The sequence below is a fragment of the Lithobates pipiens genome, unplaced genomic scaffold (assembly GCF_037356315.1).
Source record: "Lithobates pipiens isolate NorthernLeopardFrog02 unplaced genomic scaffold, aLitPip1_a1.2 Scaffold_1, whole genome shotgun sequence".
In the NCBI taxonomy this organism is placed as follows: Eukaryota; Metazoa; Chordata; class Amphibia; order Anura; family Ranidae; genus Lithobates; species Lithobates pipiens.
The window spans coordinates 97,899,137-97,919,369 of NW_027507685.1; the positions used below are offsets into that span (position 1 = coordinate 97,899,137).

At 40.7% G+C, this 20,233-nt stretch overlaps 1 protein-coding gene across 3 annotated transcripts in view; it reads left to right on the forward strand.

The window, feature by feature from the left end:
- The window catches only part of LOC143955574 (cyclic nucleotide-gated channel alpha-2-like), an 89,804-nt gene that overhangs the window by 42,931 nt on the left and 26,640 nt on the right, over positions 1–20,233 (forward strand). For all 3 annotated transcript variants that reach the window (XM_077465764.1, XM_077465687.1, XM_077465839.1), the window contains exons 2-6: positions 5,668–5,837; positions 7,614–7,724; positions 15,187–15,366; positions 16,415–16,525; positions 19,385–19,491. In XM_077465764.1, coding sequence (XP_077321890.1) covers positions 5,725–5,837; positions 7,614–7,724; positions 15,187–15,366; positions 16,415–16,525; positions 19,385–19,491 — 622 coding nt within the window. In that variant the 5' untranslated portion in view covers positions 5,668–5,724. The remainder of the gene's footprint in view (positions 1–5,667; positions 5,838–7,613; positions 7,725–15,186; positions 15,367–16,414; positions 16,526–19,384; positions 19,492–20,233) is intronic.

Sequence of the window (20,233 nt, forward strand, 5' to 3'; positions counted from 1 at the left end):
GCACAATTTAAAGAAAGGGACAGAGAGTTGCCACTCTATAAAAAGGAAGTGCCTGAAAAAAGACTTTCATGGCAGGAGCACCAGTGTGACAAGGCAAGATCACAATTTAGAGAAAGGGATAGAGCATTGTCACCCTATAAAAGGAAGTGCCTGAGCAAGGACCTTCATGGCAGGTTCTCCAGGTTGACAACGTAAGAGCACAATTTGAAGAAAGCGACAGAGCGCTATCACCCTATAAAAGTAAGGGCCCAAAAAAAGACTTTCATGGCAGGATCACCAGCGTGACAAGGCAGGAACCAGAGCGTTATCACCCTATATCAGGAAGAACCTAAACAAGGATCTTCATGGCAGGATCACTGGGGTGACAAGGCAAGAGCACAATTTGGAGACAGGAACCAGAGCGTTGTCACCCTATAACAGGAAGTGCCTGAACATAACCTTTCTGGCAGGATCACCGGAGATTATTTTAATGAAAGCTGCAAAAAAAAAAAAAGAAAAATTGCTTTTCAAAGCTTCTATGAGATGTTAGTGATTGGGTTTACATTCACAATAGTACAGCAAGGGCCAGAAATGTAACATCACAAACACATGTTACAGCTCCCAAATGCCTGGTATGGATTGGGGGAGACCCCGACTCTGTTTTTTTTTTGTTTTTTTTTACATTTTTGTATTGTTGGCAATTTTAAATGTCATTTTTTTTCTTTATAAATGTCAGCAGGTTTTATACATGGTACAGATAAGCCACTTTACAGGCAGACTAAGGGGGCCCCCAGGCATGATATTTAGAGACATTTTTCATTTTTATTGTTTCTCTTTAAGCATCATTAAAACCACTGCTCCTGTAAAAACAATCTTTTTAAAAAACATGCTTTGCATTGGTAAACAACCAGGGATGTACCCGGACCCCCATACCCCCTTTTCTGGCCAATAACTTGCATATACTCCTTCAAAATAAGCACTTTTGATTTTTCAGGTTCGGGTCCCATAGACTTTGATAGGGTTCAAACTTTTGCGATGTTCAAGAGTTCTGGTGAGATCTGAACCGGTGGGGTGGGGTGGGGGGGAGGGGTGGTCGGTGTTCGGCCCATCCCTACTAATCGCGGCCATACATGTTTCGATCTTATTATCCAATCAATGTGTAATGCTTTCAAAACAATCAGATCTGCAAACAATCGAATAGCCATAACTTCTATTCCAATCGATTAATGTCGATCAACCAGCAAGGAAAATAATGAATTGCTTTGCATCGATTGGAAGCACAGAGGTATTTAGGTTAATAAACACGATCTTATTTCAATCAATCAGATTAGAAGAATACTTGGTGGAAACAGGATGCAGTCAATAATTTGTGATTGTAAGATTGTATCTTAACTATTGATCTAAAGCCATTTTACAGTGTGTAGCATATCGATCAAATGGGTTGTCGACTATAGAAGAGATCAACTGGAAAATAATACATCATTTTCTGACCCATGCACGGACAGCATAAGGCAGCAATGTGATCATCCGCACATTTCTTCAACATACAAACTGCAGCACTGCCATCTGTTGGAGGGTGATTTTATATCTATCTATATATATATATATATATATATATATATATATATATATATATATATATATATATATATATATATATATATATATATATATATATATATACATACACACACTATATTACCAAAAGTATTAGGACGCCTGCCTTTACACACACATGAACATTTATGACATCCCAATCTTAGTCCGTAGGGTTCAGTATTAAGTTGGCCCACCCTTTGCAGCTATAACAACTTCAACTCTTCTGGGAAGGCTGTCCACATGTCCACAAGGTTTAGGAGTGTGTCTATGGGCATCTTTGACCATTCTTCTAGAAGCACATTTGTGAGGTCAGGCACTGATGTTGGGCAAGAAGGCATGGCTTGCAGTCTCCGCTGTAATTCATCCCAAAGGTGTTCTATCGGGTTGAGGTCAGGACTCTGTGCAGGAAGTCACACAACCCCGAGATTCATCAAACTGTAGGCGTCTTAAAAAAAACCCATCAAGGTTCATATATGTCATGTCTTTACGGACCTTGTTTTGTGAACTGGTTGGTTGAGGGGGATTATGGTATGGGGTTGTTTTTCAGGGATTGGGCTTGGCCCCTTAGTTCCAGTGAAGGGAACTCATAAGACGTCGGCATACCAAGACATTTTGGACAATTTCATGCTTTCAACTTTGTGGGAACAGTTTGGGGATGAGCCCTTCCTGTTCCAACATGACTGTGCACCCGTGCACAAAGCAAGGTCCATAAAGACATGGATGAGCGAGTTTGAGTTGGAGGAACTTGACTGATCTGCACAGAGTCCTGACATCAACCTGATAGAACACCTTTGAGATAAATTAGAGTGGAGACTGCGAGCCAGGCCTTCTTGTCCAACATCAGTGCCTGACCTCACAAATGCTCTTCTGGAAGAATGGTCAGACATTCCCATAGACGCACTCCTAAACATTGTGGACATTCTTCCCAGAACAGTTGAGGCTGTTATAGCTGCAAAGGGTGGGCCAACTCAGTATTGAACCCTACGGACTAAGACGCAGGCACACTATCCCTCTAATCCTTGTGCTCGGCCCCTAATTTACATGCAGGGCACCGTACGCATGGATTCCAATATAAAAAAATTTTTAAGCACATGATTAGAGCCTGAGTCTCTAATTGGCTTCAAAAAAGGGTGGGCTCGGGGGCGCAGATCACTGTGCCCTCAGCCTACCCAGTTGTGTAACAATAGCGAATTAATATTCGCTACTGTCTTCCTGATTCTCCTACCAGCCAATCAGGAAATGGACCTTAAGTGGTTGTAAACCCTTTTTTTTGGGACTTCTACATATAGGTAAGCCTAGAATAAGGCTTACCTATAGGTAGTAGAAATATCTCCTAAGTGTGTGCAGTTTAGGAGATATTTCACTTGTAGTCCACCAATAAAGTGAACAGCGCATGCGCTGTGAAGAAACCAAACTCTGTGCCATTACTGTGCGCATGCGCGGGAGTGACATCACGTGGCTCCGGCGAATCACAGAGCCGGAGTCTGCAACCCGGAAGGAAGAGGGGCTTGAAGTTGGATGCTACCTACACAGGGGACATCGCTGGATTCTTTGGCAGGTAAGTATGTGATGCATACTAGCCCATTATGCTTTTAATTTGCAGGCTATACAGGGAGCAAAAGAGGAAGTAAAACCCATCAGGGTTTACTTCCTCTTAAAGACCCAATTGGCCAAAAGGAGAAGTGATCGTATTGGCCACGAGGAGGAGGAGATGCAGGGTAAAGCCGCTGTGAAGCTGAGGAGGAGGAAGTGCTGCCCCTAGACCTAGATGGGGTAAGGTGGCCTGGCGTGGGGGGAGGGGGTTTGACTTATCAATGGAACAGGGTGGTGGTGCTTGGTTTGTTTGCCACCCCACAAAAATATGATATGGAGCACCAGCCACCACTGGATGCCATTAAAGTTCATGTGTGCGTAAAGGCAGGTGGCCCAATACTTTTGACAATATAGTGTGTGTATCTGTATAGACCATCAACATAAATAATGAAACCAAACTCTACCGGGACTCAAGTTAGGAAATTAGGGATGTACACTTAAAGGGGATCTATGATAGTTTGTGTCGTATATCTTTGTACTGTCTGTCTATCTACCACTAATTTGAAGATCCTCATCTTACACCCCAGCTTCCAGCACTTGAGTTTAGGCAAAGGTGGAGTTGCTGGGCCTTCTCAAGGAGATCCTGGGAAAGCTAACAATTCCAAATCCCAGAAGAGAACGTTCCTCAAGCTTTGCCGAGATCCCAGGAGAAGGTCACCTCACACCTCCCTCACCTAAGCAAGTTCACTCAAAGTCAAGGCTTATTATTTTCTTTCATCTCTCAATATTTTATCATGTTTAGGCTTAAATTAGAAGTAGATAGATATGGGATAAGGCAAGTATTTCTTCTTCCAATGTTTTTTTTTTTTTTTGTTAATTAGAGGTTTTTATGTAGTAGGTGGGATCTAAGAAATATGTGTCCCCTGTAAGACAGTTACCTTGTCCAAGAATATTTTTCATATGGAATACTTTCTATTCATCTGACTACAAAAGATGAAACAATATTTTTTTTTAAAGTTATTTTAGGAAGAAGGCAAGGGAAAAGGGAAAGAAAAGAGAAGATGTATAATAGGAAATGGATGTGAGAGGGAGGGAGGAAATAGAAGAAAAGAAAGGAAAAGAGAAGAAAGGGAGAGGAAAGATGATGAATGTAAGGGGAATACAAGGGAAGGGATTTTGAGGAGAGAGGAAAAAGAGTTGGCGGGAGGGGGGGAAATGGAAGGGAAAATAAATAGAATGGAAGGAAAGGAGGGTAGAAAAAAAATATAAGGAAAAGGAAAGGAAAGAGGAGGGAGAATGAAAAAGGAAAAGGAAAGGAAAGAGGAGGGAGAAGGAAAGAGAAGGAAAAAGGAAAGAGCGGGGAGAAGGAAAAAGGAGGCAGAAGGAAAAGGAAAGAAAAGAAGAGGGAGAAGGAAAAAGGAAAGAGGGAGAAAGGAAAAGAAAGGAGAAGGGAGAAGGAAAAAGTAAAAGGAAAGAGGAGGGAGAAGGAAAAAGGAAAGGAAAGAGGCGGGAGAAGGAAAGAGAAGGGAGAAAGAAAAAGGAAAGAGGAGGGAGAAGGACGGGGGGGGGGGGGGGAGAAGGAAAGAGAAGGGAAAAGGAAAGGAAGAAGAAAGCTAAAATGAAGAGAGAAGGACAAAGGAAAGGAAAGGCAAGTGAAGACAGAAGGCAAGCAAAGGCAGAAGGAAAGGAAGAAAACTAAAAAGAAGAGAGAAGGGAGAATGAAGGGAAAGGAAAGGAAAGGAAAGAGAAGGGAAAAGGAAAGGAATGGAAAGGAAAGAGAAGGGAAAAGGAAAGGAATGGAAAGGAAAGCAAATGAAGAAGGAAAATAAAAAGAAGAGAGAAGGGAAAAGGAGAGGAAAGGAACAAGAAGGGTGACCGAAATGAAAGAGTATGGAAATGGAAAGAGAGAGAAGGGAGAAGGAAAATAACAAGAAGGGAGAAAGGGAAAAGTACAGGAAATGAAAGAGAAGGGAGAAAGAAAGAGAAGGGAGCAAGAAGAAGGAATGGAAAGAAAGATAAGGGAGAAAGGAAAAGATAGAGAGGGTAGAGGGGGGGGGGGGGGAGAGAAGCGAGAAGCGGGAAAGGAAAGAAAAGAAAAAGAAAGGTAGAGAGGAAGGGAGAAGGAATGAATGCAAGGGAGATAAAAAGGAAAGGATTTGAGGAGAGAGGAAAGAGAATGAGAGGGAGAGGAAAATGGAAGGGAAAATAAATAGAATGGAAGGGAAAGAAGGTGGAAGAAAATATAAGAAGGAAAGGAAATGAAAGAGAAGGGAAAAGCAAGGGAATGGAAAGAGAAGAAAGAAGGAAAGGAAAGGAAATGGAGAAAGAAAGGAAAGAGAAATGAGCAGGGAAAATTAAAAAGAAAAGGAAAAGATTCAGCAAAAATATAAGATATCAAGGGGACTGCATTCTGTAGCAAGGAAAACAAGAATAGGAACTCCTGTGATTAAACTGAATAGCATGTATCAATAACCAAAATAACATTATGAGATTTTATAAATGGTTTCAAAAGAAAACATTTTACTATTAAAATGAACATTATTCACCTCCCAACAGTCCCCTGTACTGATGTTCTCCCCCTGTACTGATGTTCTCTGAACGCTCCCATGGAGGATGACTGGCCAGACAAATCTTCAAAAGAACTCGTCCCCCAGCTTACACCCGCGCTCAGCCAATATAACCCCAAGTGAAAATGAACAGGAATCTACAGACAACTGTGGCAGTAGGTGAGTGGACCATCTAGATTTTCTGACACCTTGTTCATAAATATGGTCCAGACATAACACACAAAGATACAATATAACATTGTTACTTTTGTATTTACTCAGCTTCATTCATCTGCAGATCAAAGAGATGAGTTTAGTTTTATACTCTATTCAGCCACAATAAGGGCCCCTTTACATGGTGGAGTCCACCTGCTTGGGGGGGGGGGGGGGGGGAGTCCATCCGCTGATCCCAGACACAGCCCGCTGTCCTCTATGGGCATTCAAATGTATTCAGACTACTTGTCCATTTAGACCTGGCAGCCATTCAATCCAATCCGCTAGGACGGGTGTTTAGCGGACAGGATCAGATGTCCGCTGATACCTGCCGCTCCATAGAGGACAATGAAGGGTCAAAAAACTGACCGATCAGTCCATCTGTGTGAGAGGGGCCTAACTCCTTCTTCCCCCTTCTCTCCTTAGCTACTATTCCCCCCCCCCCCCCGGGTAATTTGTTTAGCTCTATTTTTCTTATGCCAGGTACATACGACTGGACTTTCTGGCAGACTAGGTCCAACGGACTTTCGGCAGAGTCCCAACGGACTTTCAGAACGAACGGACTTGCCCACACACAAATGGATTAAGTCCGTTTGTTTTCAACGTGAGGACTAAAAAAGGAAGTTCAGTAGCCAGTAGCCAATAGCTGCCCTTGCATTGTATTTGGTCCGTCAGACCAGCATACAGACGAATGGTTTTCCTGATAGGAATTGAGTCTGTAGGACAGATTTGAAACGTTCAATTTTAGGTCATCTGATTTTAAATTTTATTTTTGATTTTTTAGATTTTTTTTATGAAAAACGATCGGATTAGCCCACACACAATGTCCGACGGACTGATTCCGTCGGACCTAGTCTGTCGGAAAGTCCGGCCGTGTGTACGTAGCATTACAGTTAATAGTTAACCTTTACTATATTTTTTTTTTATGTTTTTAGTGTCATATTTTTTAAAGTAGAAAAAAAGTATTTTTTTTTTACATTTTTTTTTTTTTTTGGTTCTACCAATTGCATGATAATCCCAAAAGAAGGCATTGTATGTCCTAAAAAAATGATATAATATACTGTATATCACTTTGTTATCGTCATCGATATCCAAGTTATTGCAAAATGAACAGGCCCATAGCAGAAATGTAAAAAAATGTGGTTAAAAAATATGCTGCCTGCCTAGCTCCATGATATGGAAGAGCCCTGGGGCCATCATAAAACAAAATACAGAACTTGAAAAAAAAAATTCTTACAGAATTCTGAGTTTGAAAGTCAGAACTCTGAGTTTGAAAGTCAGAACTCTGAGTTTGAAAGTCAGAACTCTGAGTTTGAAAGTCAGAACTCTGAGTTTGAAAGTCAAAACTCTGAGTTTGAAAGAAAAAGAAATGTTTTTTTCAAAATCATTATTCTGTATTTATTTTTTATGATGGCCCCAGGGCTCTTCCATACCATGAAGGATAATTTCCCCAGGGGAAGCTCTATTATCTGAACCTGGTGGGCCAATTCCTGTCGCAATGTTTGATGTCCCTGACCACACTTAGGCAGCGGGTGCTTATCGACTTTTCTGGGAAGGTCTCTCGAGCATCCACAGCTATGTGAAAGCACACTAATCCTTTAATATGGTGCCATATCATTTTTTTTATATAAAATTACACTTTTCCCTAACTAGTTATTTATTAACTTAAATTTAGTGTACAAAGTATTTATCAACTGATAACAATATCACTACATCTGCTGTCTTATGTTTTATGGCCTTCAGGACATTATCAGTATGCGATGACACATCTTCTGAGCTGCAAAGAGTTATTTCCCAAGACAATGGTGATTTGGTGTCACAGGCATCTTTTAGAGGGAGGGGTGCTCTGTCCAGGTAAGAAACAGGAATTATAATATACATACATATAAGCTCTGCGTATTGGGGGGGGGGGGGGTTGTCAATGCGGCAGTAATGAGACAACCAGACATGTTATGGTGAGGTGACCAAAAAGAGAAAAAAATATATATATGTATATATATATATATATATATATATATATATGTTACCAAAAATATTGGAACGTCTGCCTTTACACATACTGTAAATGAACTCTAATGGCATCCCAGTCTTAGTCCGTAGGTTCAACATTGAGTTGGGCCACCCTTTTCAGCTATAACAACTTCAACTCTTCTGGTGAAGGCTGTCCACAAGGTTTAGGAGCGTGTCTATGGGAATGTTTGACCATTCTTCCAGAAGCGCATTTTGTGAGGTCAGGCACTGATGTAGACGAGAAGGCCTGGCTCACAGTCTCCGCTCTAATTCATTCCAAACGTGTTCTATCGGGTGAAGATCAAGACTCTGCAGGCCAGTCAAGTTTCTCCACCCAAAACTCACTCATCCATGTCTTTATGGACCTTGCTATGTGCACTGGCCAAAATCATTTAGTGGAGGGCGGGATGAAGGTGTGGGTTTTTTTTTTCAGGGGTTGGGCTTGGCCCCTTGGTTCCTGTGTTCTGCCAAAAACTGTCCCACCATCTGATAGTGTCCACCCCGTACTGCGCAGGCGCAGCGCTTGAGCAGTACGGAGGACAAGGAGACTCTGAAAGTCTCCGAAGATGAACGGTGCCTATGCACTTGCTAGTACCTTCTGCCCTGAGTCCAGGTTGAAGTCCCATCATGCAAGTGGACAGACGGTAGCACTTAGTAACAGGGCTGCTCGCAACGCTTCGCTCGCCACGCTTCATTTTTATTCTAACTCCACTTGGATGGTGGGGCTTGAACCTGGACTCATTGCGCAGGCGCTGTTCATCTTTGGAGACCTTCGGGGTCTCCTTGTCCTCCATACTGCTCAAGCACAGTTCACGGCGGACACTATCCGATGGGGGACAGTATTCGACACAACACCGGTCAAGGGAACTCTTAAGGGGTCAGCATACCAAGACATTTTGGACAATTTCATGCTCCCAACTTTGTGGGAACAGTTTGGGGATGGCCCCTTCCTGTTCCAACATGACTGCCCACCAGTGCACAAAGCAAGGTCCATAAAGACATGGATGAGCGAGTTTGGGTTAGAGGAACGTGACTGGTCCTGACATCAACCTGATAGAACACCTTTGGGATGAAATAGAGCAGAGACTTCAAGCCAGGCCTTCTTGTCCAACATCTGTGTCTGACCTCACGAATACAATTCTGGAAGAATTATCAAACATTACCATAGACACACTCCTAAACCTTGTGGACAGACTTTGCAGAAGAGTTGAAGCTGCTAGAGCTGCAAAGGGTGGGCCAACTCAATGTTCAACCCACTTAAAGCCCATCTAAACTCAAGAACAAGAGTATAATATATTGCAGCTTACCAGTCCTTAAATGTGGTGGCTGTATCCCTTTTCTTTTTCCAGACTCAAAACATTTTCAGCAAGTACAGAACAATAGGAAAATGTGGAGCAGAATTTGTTGATATGGCACCACACATTCAAATGTATATGTGAAGAACAAAAAAGAAAGAGGAGGACTTTAAGGTACCACACAACTCCAAAAAGAGTGAATTCTCAAAGCATTAAAATACAAAACATATTTCATTACCAGCATTATTCATTAAACGCTTATACATCAATCAAACAACCTATCCAACACAAAAACAGGTCAGCAATGTCAATATCCCTGAAACAGAGCTTAACCTGCTTTGCCACAACTCCTAAGGACTATGTGTATATATAAATACACATTGCTGCAACGTATTGGGCCAAGGAGCAGGAAAGTCGTTTTATACGCGTTTCACTGTTTACTGGCTTCATCAGGATACCAAATATATACCCATGGCTTTGTTTATGTAGCTCTGTATCTAAACAGGGAATAAGCCAAGTCGTCTTAGATGGGAAGAGACACAATTGGGTCTAAATGACAATAAAGAGCCACTTTCCTAGTAAAAGAAGAAAAAGAAGAAGAAAAGGCAGGCAAGAGTTTTAAGGTAAAAAAAAGAATTAAAGTAAACAATCAATTTAGAAAAAATATAAATGTTATTTAAACAATTCTTTAAAATTTCAATAAACATTTGCAAGGATCTCATATCATTTTGTTTAACATGCACAGCCACTTCTTACATGTTTCGCTCGGACGAGCTTCCTCAGGAGTTTTTTGGAAGTGTTACATGAAATAAAAATATACTATAAGAGAAACAACAATTGTAAATGATTATGCTTGAAAATGGCTACAAATAAAATCGCAAAGGCATGTCGATAAAACATGCCTGTATACATTGTTGTAATATAATAGTCAAATATTATACAAAATTACACTTTTCATAATGATGAACTGAGAATAGGTGCCTACTAGATGCTTGTATTCAAGGAGTATTGATTGTAATTCACACTGTGTTTATAAAGTCAGAACACCTTTTGTAATCAAAGAGAGAGCTCTGTATGTATATAGGCATGTTTCATCGACAGGCCTTGCGATTTTATTTGTGGCGATTTTTAAGCATAATCAATGTACAATTGTTGTTTCTCTTATAGTATATTTTTACTTCATGTGACACTTCCAAAAAAACTCCTGAGGAAGCTCATCCGAGCGAAACATGTAGAGTAAGAAGTGGTTGTGCATGTTAAAAGAAATGACACGAGCTCCTTGCAAATGTTTACTGTGGTTTTAAAGAATTGTTTAAATAAAATGTATATTTTTTTTTCTAAATTGATTGTTTTTACTTTAATTCTTGGAACCTTAAAAGTCCAGCGTGCCCTTTCTTGTTCTTTTACTGTTAACCACTAGAGATCCGTGCTATAGCCGAATGACGGCTACAGCGCGGACCTGCTTTGCCGGGACAACGTCTATTGACGTCGTCCCGTGCATGAGCGGCCTGCGTGCCCCCCTGAGGGGCACACGCGGCGCGCTCTGTGATCAGCGAGTCTATGAGACTCGCCTGATCACAGATCGGAGCAAGGGGTCGATCCCGACCCCTTACCACGTGATCAGCTGTCAGCCAATGACAGCTGATCATGTGACACAACAGAGCCGGTAATCGCCTATTTTTCCTCCTCGCGCTGACAGCGCAAGGAGAAAAAAAAAAGCCCATCACCGGCGGCCGTGATCAGGACATCAGACCCGATCACGGCCAGCTTATCAGTGCCCACTTGCCCCCTGCCAGTGCCACCTATATAATAAAAAAGTGCCCCCTATCAGTGCCCACAGTGCCACCTATCAGTGCCCACAATCTGCCTCAACAACAGTGCTGCACCCCAGTGCCACATATCCGTGCCCATCAGTGTCATCTACCAGTGCCCATGAGTGCCGCCCATCAGTGCCCAGCAGTGCCACCTATCAGTGCCACCTATCAGTGCCCATCAGTCCCATCTATCAGTGGTACCTATCAGTGCCCCTTAGTGCCACCCATCCGTGCCACCCATCCATGCCACCCATCAGTGCCATCTTATCTGTGCCCATCTTTGCCCATCAGTGCCGTCTTATCTGTGCCCATCAGTACTGCCTTATCTGTGCCTAGCGGTGCCCACCAGTGCAGCCTATCAGTGCCCACCAGTGCAGCCTATCAGTTCCCACCAGTGCCGCCTCATCAGCGCATTTCAATGAAGGAGAAAAATGACCTGTTTGCAACATTTTATAACAAACTAAGAAAAGAAAAAAATATATTTTGCATCTTTTTTTGTTTGTTTAGCAAAAAATAAAACTCCCAGCTGTAATTAAATACCACCAAAAGAAAGCTCTATTTGTGGGAAAAAAATTATAAAAATGTTATTTGGGTACAGTGTTATATGGCCGCGCAATTGTCATTCAAAGTGCATCAGCGCTGAAAGCTGAAAATTGGTCTGGCAGGAGGGGGGTTTAAGTGCCCAGTAAGCAAGTGGTTAAAATGGGATGAGAAAATTGGTTTGTGGAAATTGTGGCAAGGGGACCATTGTAGATACAGCACCTGTTCCAAGAAAATTAGTTACAACAAAAGCAATAATTTAAAGAGAAAGAACGTGATTATCATGGTGCTTCAATTAAAATTGACAAACAGTAAATATTTAAAAGGATTTTTTTTTTTTACAAAATTTATTAAATTCTAAAGAAAATAGCACAAAATACCACCATTTACATAAATAGAAGAGATTAATATCAAAGTAATTGTATTCTCTCCAGTTTCCAGGAAGCACAGAATTTATAATATGTTGGGCCAAGAAGGTAAAAGCCTTAAAGTGCTGTCCGATCAGTCTTTCCCTACATGTTTCGCCATAAGAATGGCTTCCTCAGGGGAAATAAAATATGATCACTAAGGAGAGACAACGATTCTACAAAAGAAAAAACACATAAAAAATATTTAATTAAAGACCTATAATAGAAAGCTGCATGAAAAAATAGGCGACCACCCAAACCTGAGCATATCGAAAACCATCCAAACCCACCACCAAGAAAAGCATCAAAATTGCTCGCGTAAGGCCGAATACCTACCCCAGGGTCACCCCACGAAAAAAGCAGGCTAGGTGCAAATCACGTAAATGGCAATCACCCACTAACCACCTTAGTGTAGCTATAGGGGGCACGAAAGGCAATCGTAGAGACTAAAAAAATCTAAAGAGAAAAAGAAATAAATTCAATAGAATCCACATTGGGGTGATTCCATAAAGAGAGCACCCCAATATGGAGACACCAAAATTAAGATACAAAATCTACATATAGGGGCCACCATGGCCTTCGTTTGTACATACCTATTAAACAAATTTATAAAAATATCTAAAACATGGAGGCGCTGAAGAAAATGCGGTCAATGGTGATAAATTGGTAACAGTAACCGTTGAAAATTCTCAACAGGAATAGGAATACTTTTTTTTTTATTTCATTTTTAATTTACATTTTATTTTTATTCTCTATTTTTTCTTTGCCCATTCCAATGTCATCTCATTACTTACCAATCCTATTCCTGTTGAGAATTTTCAACGGTTACTCCTCTTATATTGTGAATACTGGGCAATACAGGATATACTTGGAGTCATCAGTAACAGTTATCCTATGCCAGTCCCCCCACTATGGTACCCTGACCCCATCCCAAAGCCATGGAATAATACCCGACGACCCTGCCACAAATGCTGTGTCCTTGTCACTTCCTGCAGAGTTAGCATTTTCACCCTTGTGTACACTGCTGGGGAAATACAGACAGGCATGCTGATGCACAACGTAGCTTCCTGTTGTCAGCCCATGGCCACACTTCCCTTCCAGGATGCCTAGGCATGGTTGATGTCACAGGCCCCTTCTGAGGGATCCTGGGAATGCAAGAAGATCCAAGAAGATCTAACACTATGTAGGTTCCCCTTCAAACGAGACTATTGCGCCCCAGGTAAAAATAGGTTATAAAAATGTAGAATATGTATGTGCACAATGTATGTTATTTGAAATAGTATCAACTATAATGTATAAGAATTTTTTTTTATTTTAAAGAGCAAAATAAAAAAATTGTTAAAACATAACAATTGGCAAGTACAAACCAACAAGATTTTATGGATACAGCACTATAAAATGGAGTTCCCAACATGTTTCACCCATATGTCTGGCTTTTTCAGGGCATGCTGAGGTACAAGCCTTCTATTGAAAAAAACATATACATATAGTGATTACAGCAACGGTTAGTTTAAGATCATATATCACATACATAATTCTTTATTTTAAATACATAACAACTTCAATATATACGTGTGCATGTTTATTACCAGGGCAACACTACTTACCTAGGTCTCTTGAAATATTGATCAACTCACTAAAACTCACACCTGTGACCTTTTTAGTGAGTTGATCAATATTTCAAGAGGCCTAGGTACGTAGCGTTGCCCTGGTAATAAACATGCACATGTATATATTGAAGTTGTTATGTATTTAAAATAAAGAATTATGTATGTGATAAATGATCTTAAACAGTTTTTTCAATAGAAGGCTTGTGATACCCCCGTGGGATACCCGCGATCGTCTCACGGTGAGGAAGAATGGGGAAATGTTGATGTAAACAAGCATCTCCCCGTTCTTCCCTGTAATCTGGAGTGGTGATCAGTGCCATGTCACACACAGCCCCCCCCCCCCCCCCCACAGTTAGAATCACTTAGGACACACTCAACCCCTACAGCGCCACCTAGAGGTTAACCCCTTCACTGCTAGTGACAATTTTTACAGTAATTAATACAATTTTTTAGCATTGATCGCTGTATTAATGCCAATGGTCCCAAAAATGTGTGCAAAATTGTCTGATGTGTCCGCCATAATGTCACAGTCACGATAAAAATCGCTGATCGCCGCCATTACTAGTAAAAAAAAAATTATTAATAAAAATGGCATAAAACGATCCCCTATTTTGTAGACGCTATAACTTTTGCGCAAACGAATCAAGCGCTCATTGCGATTTTTATTTTTTTTAATTTATTTTTTAAACAAAAATATGTCAAAAAATACGTATCGGCCTAAACTGAGGAAAAAAAATTATTTTTTTATATATTTTTGGGGGAAATTTATTATAGCAAAAAATGAAAAAAGAATGATTTTTTTTCAAAATTGTCGCTCTTTTTTTGTTTATAACGCAAAAAATAAAAAGCGCAGAGGTGATCAAATACCACCAAAAGAACACTCTATTTGTGGGAAAAAAAAGGACTTCAATTTTGTTTGGGAGCCACGTCGCACGACCGCGCAATTGTCAGTTAAAGCGACGCAGTGCCGAATCACAAAAAGTGCTTTGGTCAGGAAGGGGGTAAATCCTTCCCGGGCTGAAGCGGTTAAAGAAAAGTTAACGCTGGCCAAGGGGAAATGTTTTGCCATTGCATAAAGAGAAAATGTTCCCCTTGAGTTCTCTTTGTGGTGCCATCCTAATAGTCTAGTTATCTAGCTTGATTTATGAGGAGGGATTGGGATTTGTAAGGTGCAAAATTATTTGAAATAGTATCAACTATAATGTATAAGATATTTTAAAGTGCAAAATAATTATTTTTTTTAAAACATAACAATTGGCAAGCACAAATCAACAAGATTTTATGGATACAGCACTATAAAATGGAGTTCCCAACATGTTTCACTCATAGGTCGGGCTTCTTCAGGGCATGCTGTCCAATTAGATCATTCTATTGAAAAAAACATATACATATAGTGATTACAGCAACGGTTAGTTAGATCATATATCACATACATAATTCTTTATTTTAAATATATAACAACTTCAATATATACAAGTGCATGTTTATTACCAGAGCAACGCTACTTACCTAGGTCTCTTCAAATATCGATCAACTCACTAAAACTCACACCTGTGACCTTAAGTGCAAAAATGCAAAGGTGTAAATCCAGCTTTATAGCAAAAAGTAAAAAAATATAATATTTTATATAACCTTCTTAGGATAGTGCGTCTAGTGGTGGTCTTGCGAGAATGGGCCCACAGAAGCCTACGTGATCAAGATCAAAGGCCCGATTCATTTCTGGACCGATTCCGTGGACCTGAAGCGCAAGCAGCAGAAGCAAATACCGGAAAGGAGAAACAAACGCAGGACAAAAAAGAAGAAACCAAGACAACCCCTAAGTAAGACAAAAATACTGTATGTACAGTGCAGATTTTTTTTGTATATTTGTCACACTTAAATGATTCAGACCATCAAACTAATTTTAATATTATACAAAGATAACCCAAGTAATTACAAAATTCAGTTTTTACATTATATTTTAATTTAATAAGGGGGAAAAAAGCTGTCCAAATCTGCCTGACCCTGTGTGAAAAAGTAATTGCCCCCCTAAACCTAATAACTGGTTGTGCCACCCTTGGCGCTAACAACTGCAATGAAGCGTTTGCGATGACTGGAAGTGAGTCTTTCACATCGTTGTGGGGGAATTTTGGCCCACTCTTATTTGCAGAATTGTTTTAATTCAGCCACATTGGAGGGTTTTCTAGCATGAACGGCCCTGTTTAAGGTCATGCCACAGCCTCTCAATCGAATTTAAGTCCGGACTTTGACTAGGCCACTCCAAAACCTTCATTTTGGTTTGTTTGAGCCATTAAGAGGTGGACTTGCATGTGTGCTTCTCATTGTCCTCTTGCAAAATCCAAGTGTGCTTGAGCTTGTGCTCATGAACTGATGGCCAGACATTCTTCTTCATAATTTTCTGGTATGTTTCCATCAATTATGGCAAATCGTCCAGGTCCTGAAACTGCGAAGCAGCCCCAGGCCATCACACTACCCCCACTATGTCTGACTGTTGGTATGATGTTCTCTTTATGAAATGCTGAGTTCATTTTATGCCAGATGTAAGGGGATGCACACCTTCCAAAAAGTTAAACATTTGTCTCATCAGTCCACAGAATATTTGCCCAAAAGTATTTTGGATTATCAAGATGTTTTTTTCGGCAAATGTGAGACGAGCCTTTGTGTTCTTTTTGATCAGCAGTGGCTTTGGCCTTGCAACTGTCCCATGGATGCCATTTTTGCCCGGCCCCTTTTTTACTGTTGAATCATGAACACTGACCTTACCTGAAACAAGTGAGGCCTACAGTTCTTTAGATGTTGTTCTGGGTTCTTTTATGATCTTCTGGATGAGTCGTCAAGGGTCAACATGTGTTTTTCTTTTCATCACAGGGCGAAGTTATCTGAACGCTTTGTGGTTGACCCTGCAGGAAAATGGTATTATCGGTGGCTTCTCGTCATAGCTGTGCCTGTGCTGTATAACTGGTTCCTGTTAGTAGTGAGGTAAGTCTTGGTTGCAATCTAAAGCCTCGTACACACACGGTACGATTGTTGACAGGGGATTGTCTGTTGACAGACTGTTGTCCTAAACTCTTACCGTTAGTACGCTGCTTTTGACAACTGTTGTCCAATTTTCTGCCAACAAATGTTGGACGACAGGCTAGTAAATTTTCAGCGGACAATGGTTTGATGTCTGATTTTCGTATGGTCAATACACAAATCCATCACACAAAAGTCGAAAGTACAAACACATAGAATCTAACACAAAATTAGCAGAAGGGGCCCAAAGGGTGGCGCTCAAGAGCTGAAATTCCTCATAGTATGCCACTACAGTGAGGTGCTATTCGCAGTTGCAGTTGACATTGCCTCTCTGACCCCTGTGAAGTCTCTAGGTTAGAAGAGCTGCCATCAGACACACATGGTGAGACTTTGGAAAAGTTGTGTGTCTTTTCACAGCTCTGCCTGGCTTTCTCTGTGCAGCAAGCAGCACTGGTTTAGCTGTTGTGATGGCTTTATAGATAAGATCTCTTTCCCATCTGGGAGCGGATTTACCAACCTCAGAGCTTGTGCAGACCAATTAGTACTCTGAAATTAGCCCTTCTTGCCTAACACAGTTTGTTTAAGGCTGTAAAAAAAATTCCCAGTGGGACAATGCATCTGACAGTTGCTGCTTTGAAAAAAAAAAAATCTTCAATTTAAAGAAGGATTTGTTGGGCACTGTTATCACGTTGCTGGAACCAGCGTTCCCAATTGCGATTTTAAAAGAGCAGTTTACACATGTTTCAATGTGTTGTGCATAGGGACAGTCCAGTCACTTCAATGGGCTGCCCTGTGCATGTTTGTCACCCAGCTCCTGCTCCCTTTTGCTCCCAAGCTTAGCGTGATTTTTAAACTTGAATTTTGCCACGATTGTCGGGCAACAGTTGCACATTTTGTTGCGATTTGGAATCGTGGACAAAACTGCTGCGATTCTGCTTGTGATTCCAAATCACCTAATATGAACAGAGCCTTGTTCTATAGAGTAATATAATGTGCAGAAGCACAAATAACTATAATAAATAAGTTAATAATATATAATATTGGTATAATAATAATAATATAAATCAACCTAAAATAAATAAATACAGTATAAAAAATATAAAAAAGAAACTGTAAAATAGAAAAAAAAGAATTGTCTTTTTTATTTTCTTCATTCCTGACTACTAGAGTAATGCAACGTGTAAAAGCACCAACTATAATAAATAAAATATGAGCTACTAGCCAGGCCTCAAAGGGTTACTCGCCCCCAGTTGCCCCGCCCAACCCCTACCTTGCTCCGCCCCTAATTCTGCCCCTAATCACACCCTCCTAAATGATTTCATGAAATGACATGTAAATGTTTTATACAGAATTAAGTTACAAAAATAGATATTAACAACAACTTTATCAGTTCCCCTCAGCACAGCCTCACCTGTGCCCAACATTGCAGCCTCACTGTGCCCAACATTGCAGCCTCACTGTGTCCAACATTGCAGCCTCACTGTGTCCAACATTGCAGCCTCACTGTGTCCAACATTGCAGCCTCACCAGGAGGAAGGAGGAATAGAGAGGGTGGCCAGATCATGACTGGAGGAAGAGGAGACCCAGGGTCACAGAGCGGATAGCACACTGTTACAACTTACATGAAACTGCCTTCGCTCTGATCGCTGTCGCACACAGCCCCGCCTCCTCCTGACCCTGGGCCTGTGATAGGCAGAATGTGGGTCCAATGCTGGGATATGTTCTTTCTATCACAGGCACAGGGTTAGGAGGAGGCAGGGCTGTGTGTGACAGCAAGCAGAGCGGAGGCAATTTCAATGTAAGCTGTAACAGTGTGCTATCCCGCTCAATGACCCCGCGGCTCTCCTCTTCCTCCTTGCTCTCTTCCACCGGGACAATCACTGGGAGAATGGCTACCGATAAACCCCACCTGCCAGCGGTACTCACACCCCCACTCCCAGGCAGCCTAGCTCTCAAGCCCTCATTTTCCACTCACGAAATGTGAGTAGGCGAGTGGACAATTTGAGGGCTGTGTGTATATATATATACTGTATCTTTTTCTCTCTCTCTCTCTCACTTTGTATGTGTGTGTGTGTGTATATATATATATATATATACTGTATGTATATATAACAATATGGCTATTATATATTTTTTTGTTCCTGTCTACCAGAGTAATGCAATTTGCAAAAGTGGCAACTAGGCAACTACTAAAATAAATAAACAAACCAAATAAATAAATATATTATATATATATTATTTTTTTTATTTTAAAGTATATAAAATATTAAAAAGTAAATATAGTATAAAAAATATATACAAAAATAAATAAAACTATGTAAATTAGAACAACAATATGGCTTTTTATATTTATTTTTTTCTCCTGGCTACTAGACTACCTCAGAATTTTCTTGCTGTGGTAGTGGATAGGGTTGGTAGAGCTTAGGCTTTGCACCAAGGCCCTGAAGTTCAATCCCCTATTAAAGATTAGTTGATGTGAAAAAGACTGGTGAGCAACTAACAAGATTACAAATTCTCCATAGGACTGAATAGAGAGTGCAAAGTGCCTGTGGTGACCAAGATCAAAGGACTCCTCCTTTTTCTTTTTTGGGATGGCCAAATGTTTTTTTCCCATGAGAATACCACGCTGCAACCGGAAGCCTAGCATTTGGACAGAAATTCAGAACTGTCCTGTACACACTTCCTGTGTTATCTGAAGATGCTATTTAGCCCTCCTACAAGTTATTTTTTATTAAATGCATAAATGCACCTAATTTTACATACAGCCTTTTTTTTCTGTTATAGCTTTCCTCCAGATAATTGTTCTTTCTTGCTCTTTGGCAGGGCCTGCTTTAATGACCTTCAAACCAATTATATTATAGTGTGGCTTACCCTGGACTATGTTTGTGACATCATATACATCGTTGACATCCTAATCCGGTTCCGTACAGGTGAGTTTAGACAGCTACCAATAAATAAGCTTATCATAATAAATCATGTGAACCTTTTCTGGTATATCTAGCAGTAGCTAAGTATTGTACTGTGTTAGCAATTAATTAATGCTCCCTGTAACTCTGTGTATATATAAAAAAAAACAATCTATGTAGGCTGGTGGTCTGTTGCCAGGCCTTCCTCTTAATGGGATTGCAGATCCCCTAACCTCCCACAGGCAGTTTATACAGTGCCCTTTAGGGATGAGCCGAACACCCCCCCCGGTTCGGTTCGCACCAGAACTTTCGAACGGACCCCAAATTCGAACGAACTTTAGAACCCCATTGAAGTCTATGGGACTCGAACGTTCGAAATGAAAAGTGCTAATTTTAACGGCTAATATGCAATATACTGTCCTAAAAAGGGTTTGGGGACCTGGCTCCTGCCCAGGGGACATGGGTCAATGCCTAAAATGTTTTTAAAAATGGCCGTTTTGGCGGGAGCACTGATTTTAATGACGATTAAAGTGAAAAAAAAAAGTGAAATATTCCTTTAAATATGGTGCCTGGGGGGTGTCTGTAGTATGCCTGTGAAGTGCCACGTGTTTCCCGTGTTTAGAACAGTCCCTGCACAAAATGACATTAAACAGAAATAACACCATTTAAAACTGCTTGCGGTTTTAATGTTATATCTGGTTCCTGCAATATGGTTGAAAATCATTGAGAAAAATGGCATGGGTAGCCCTCCCTGCCCATTACCAGC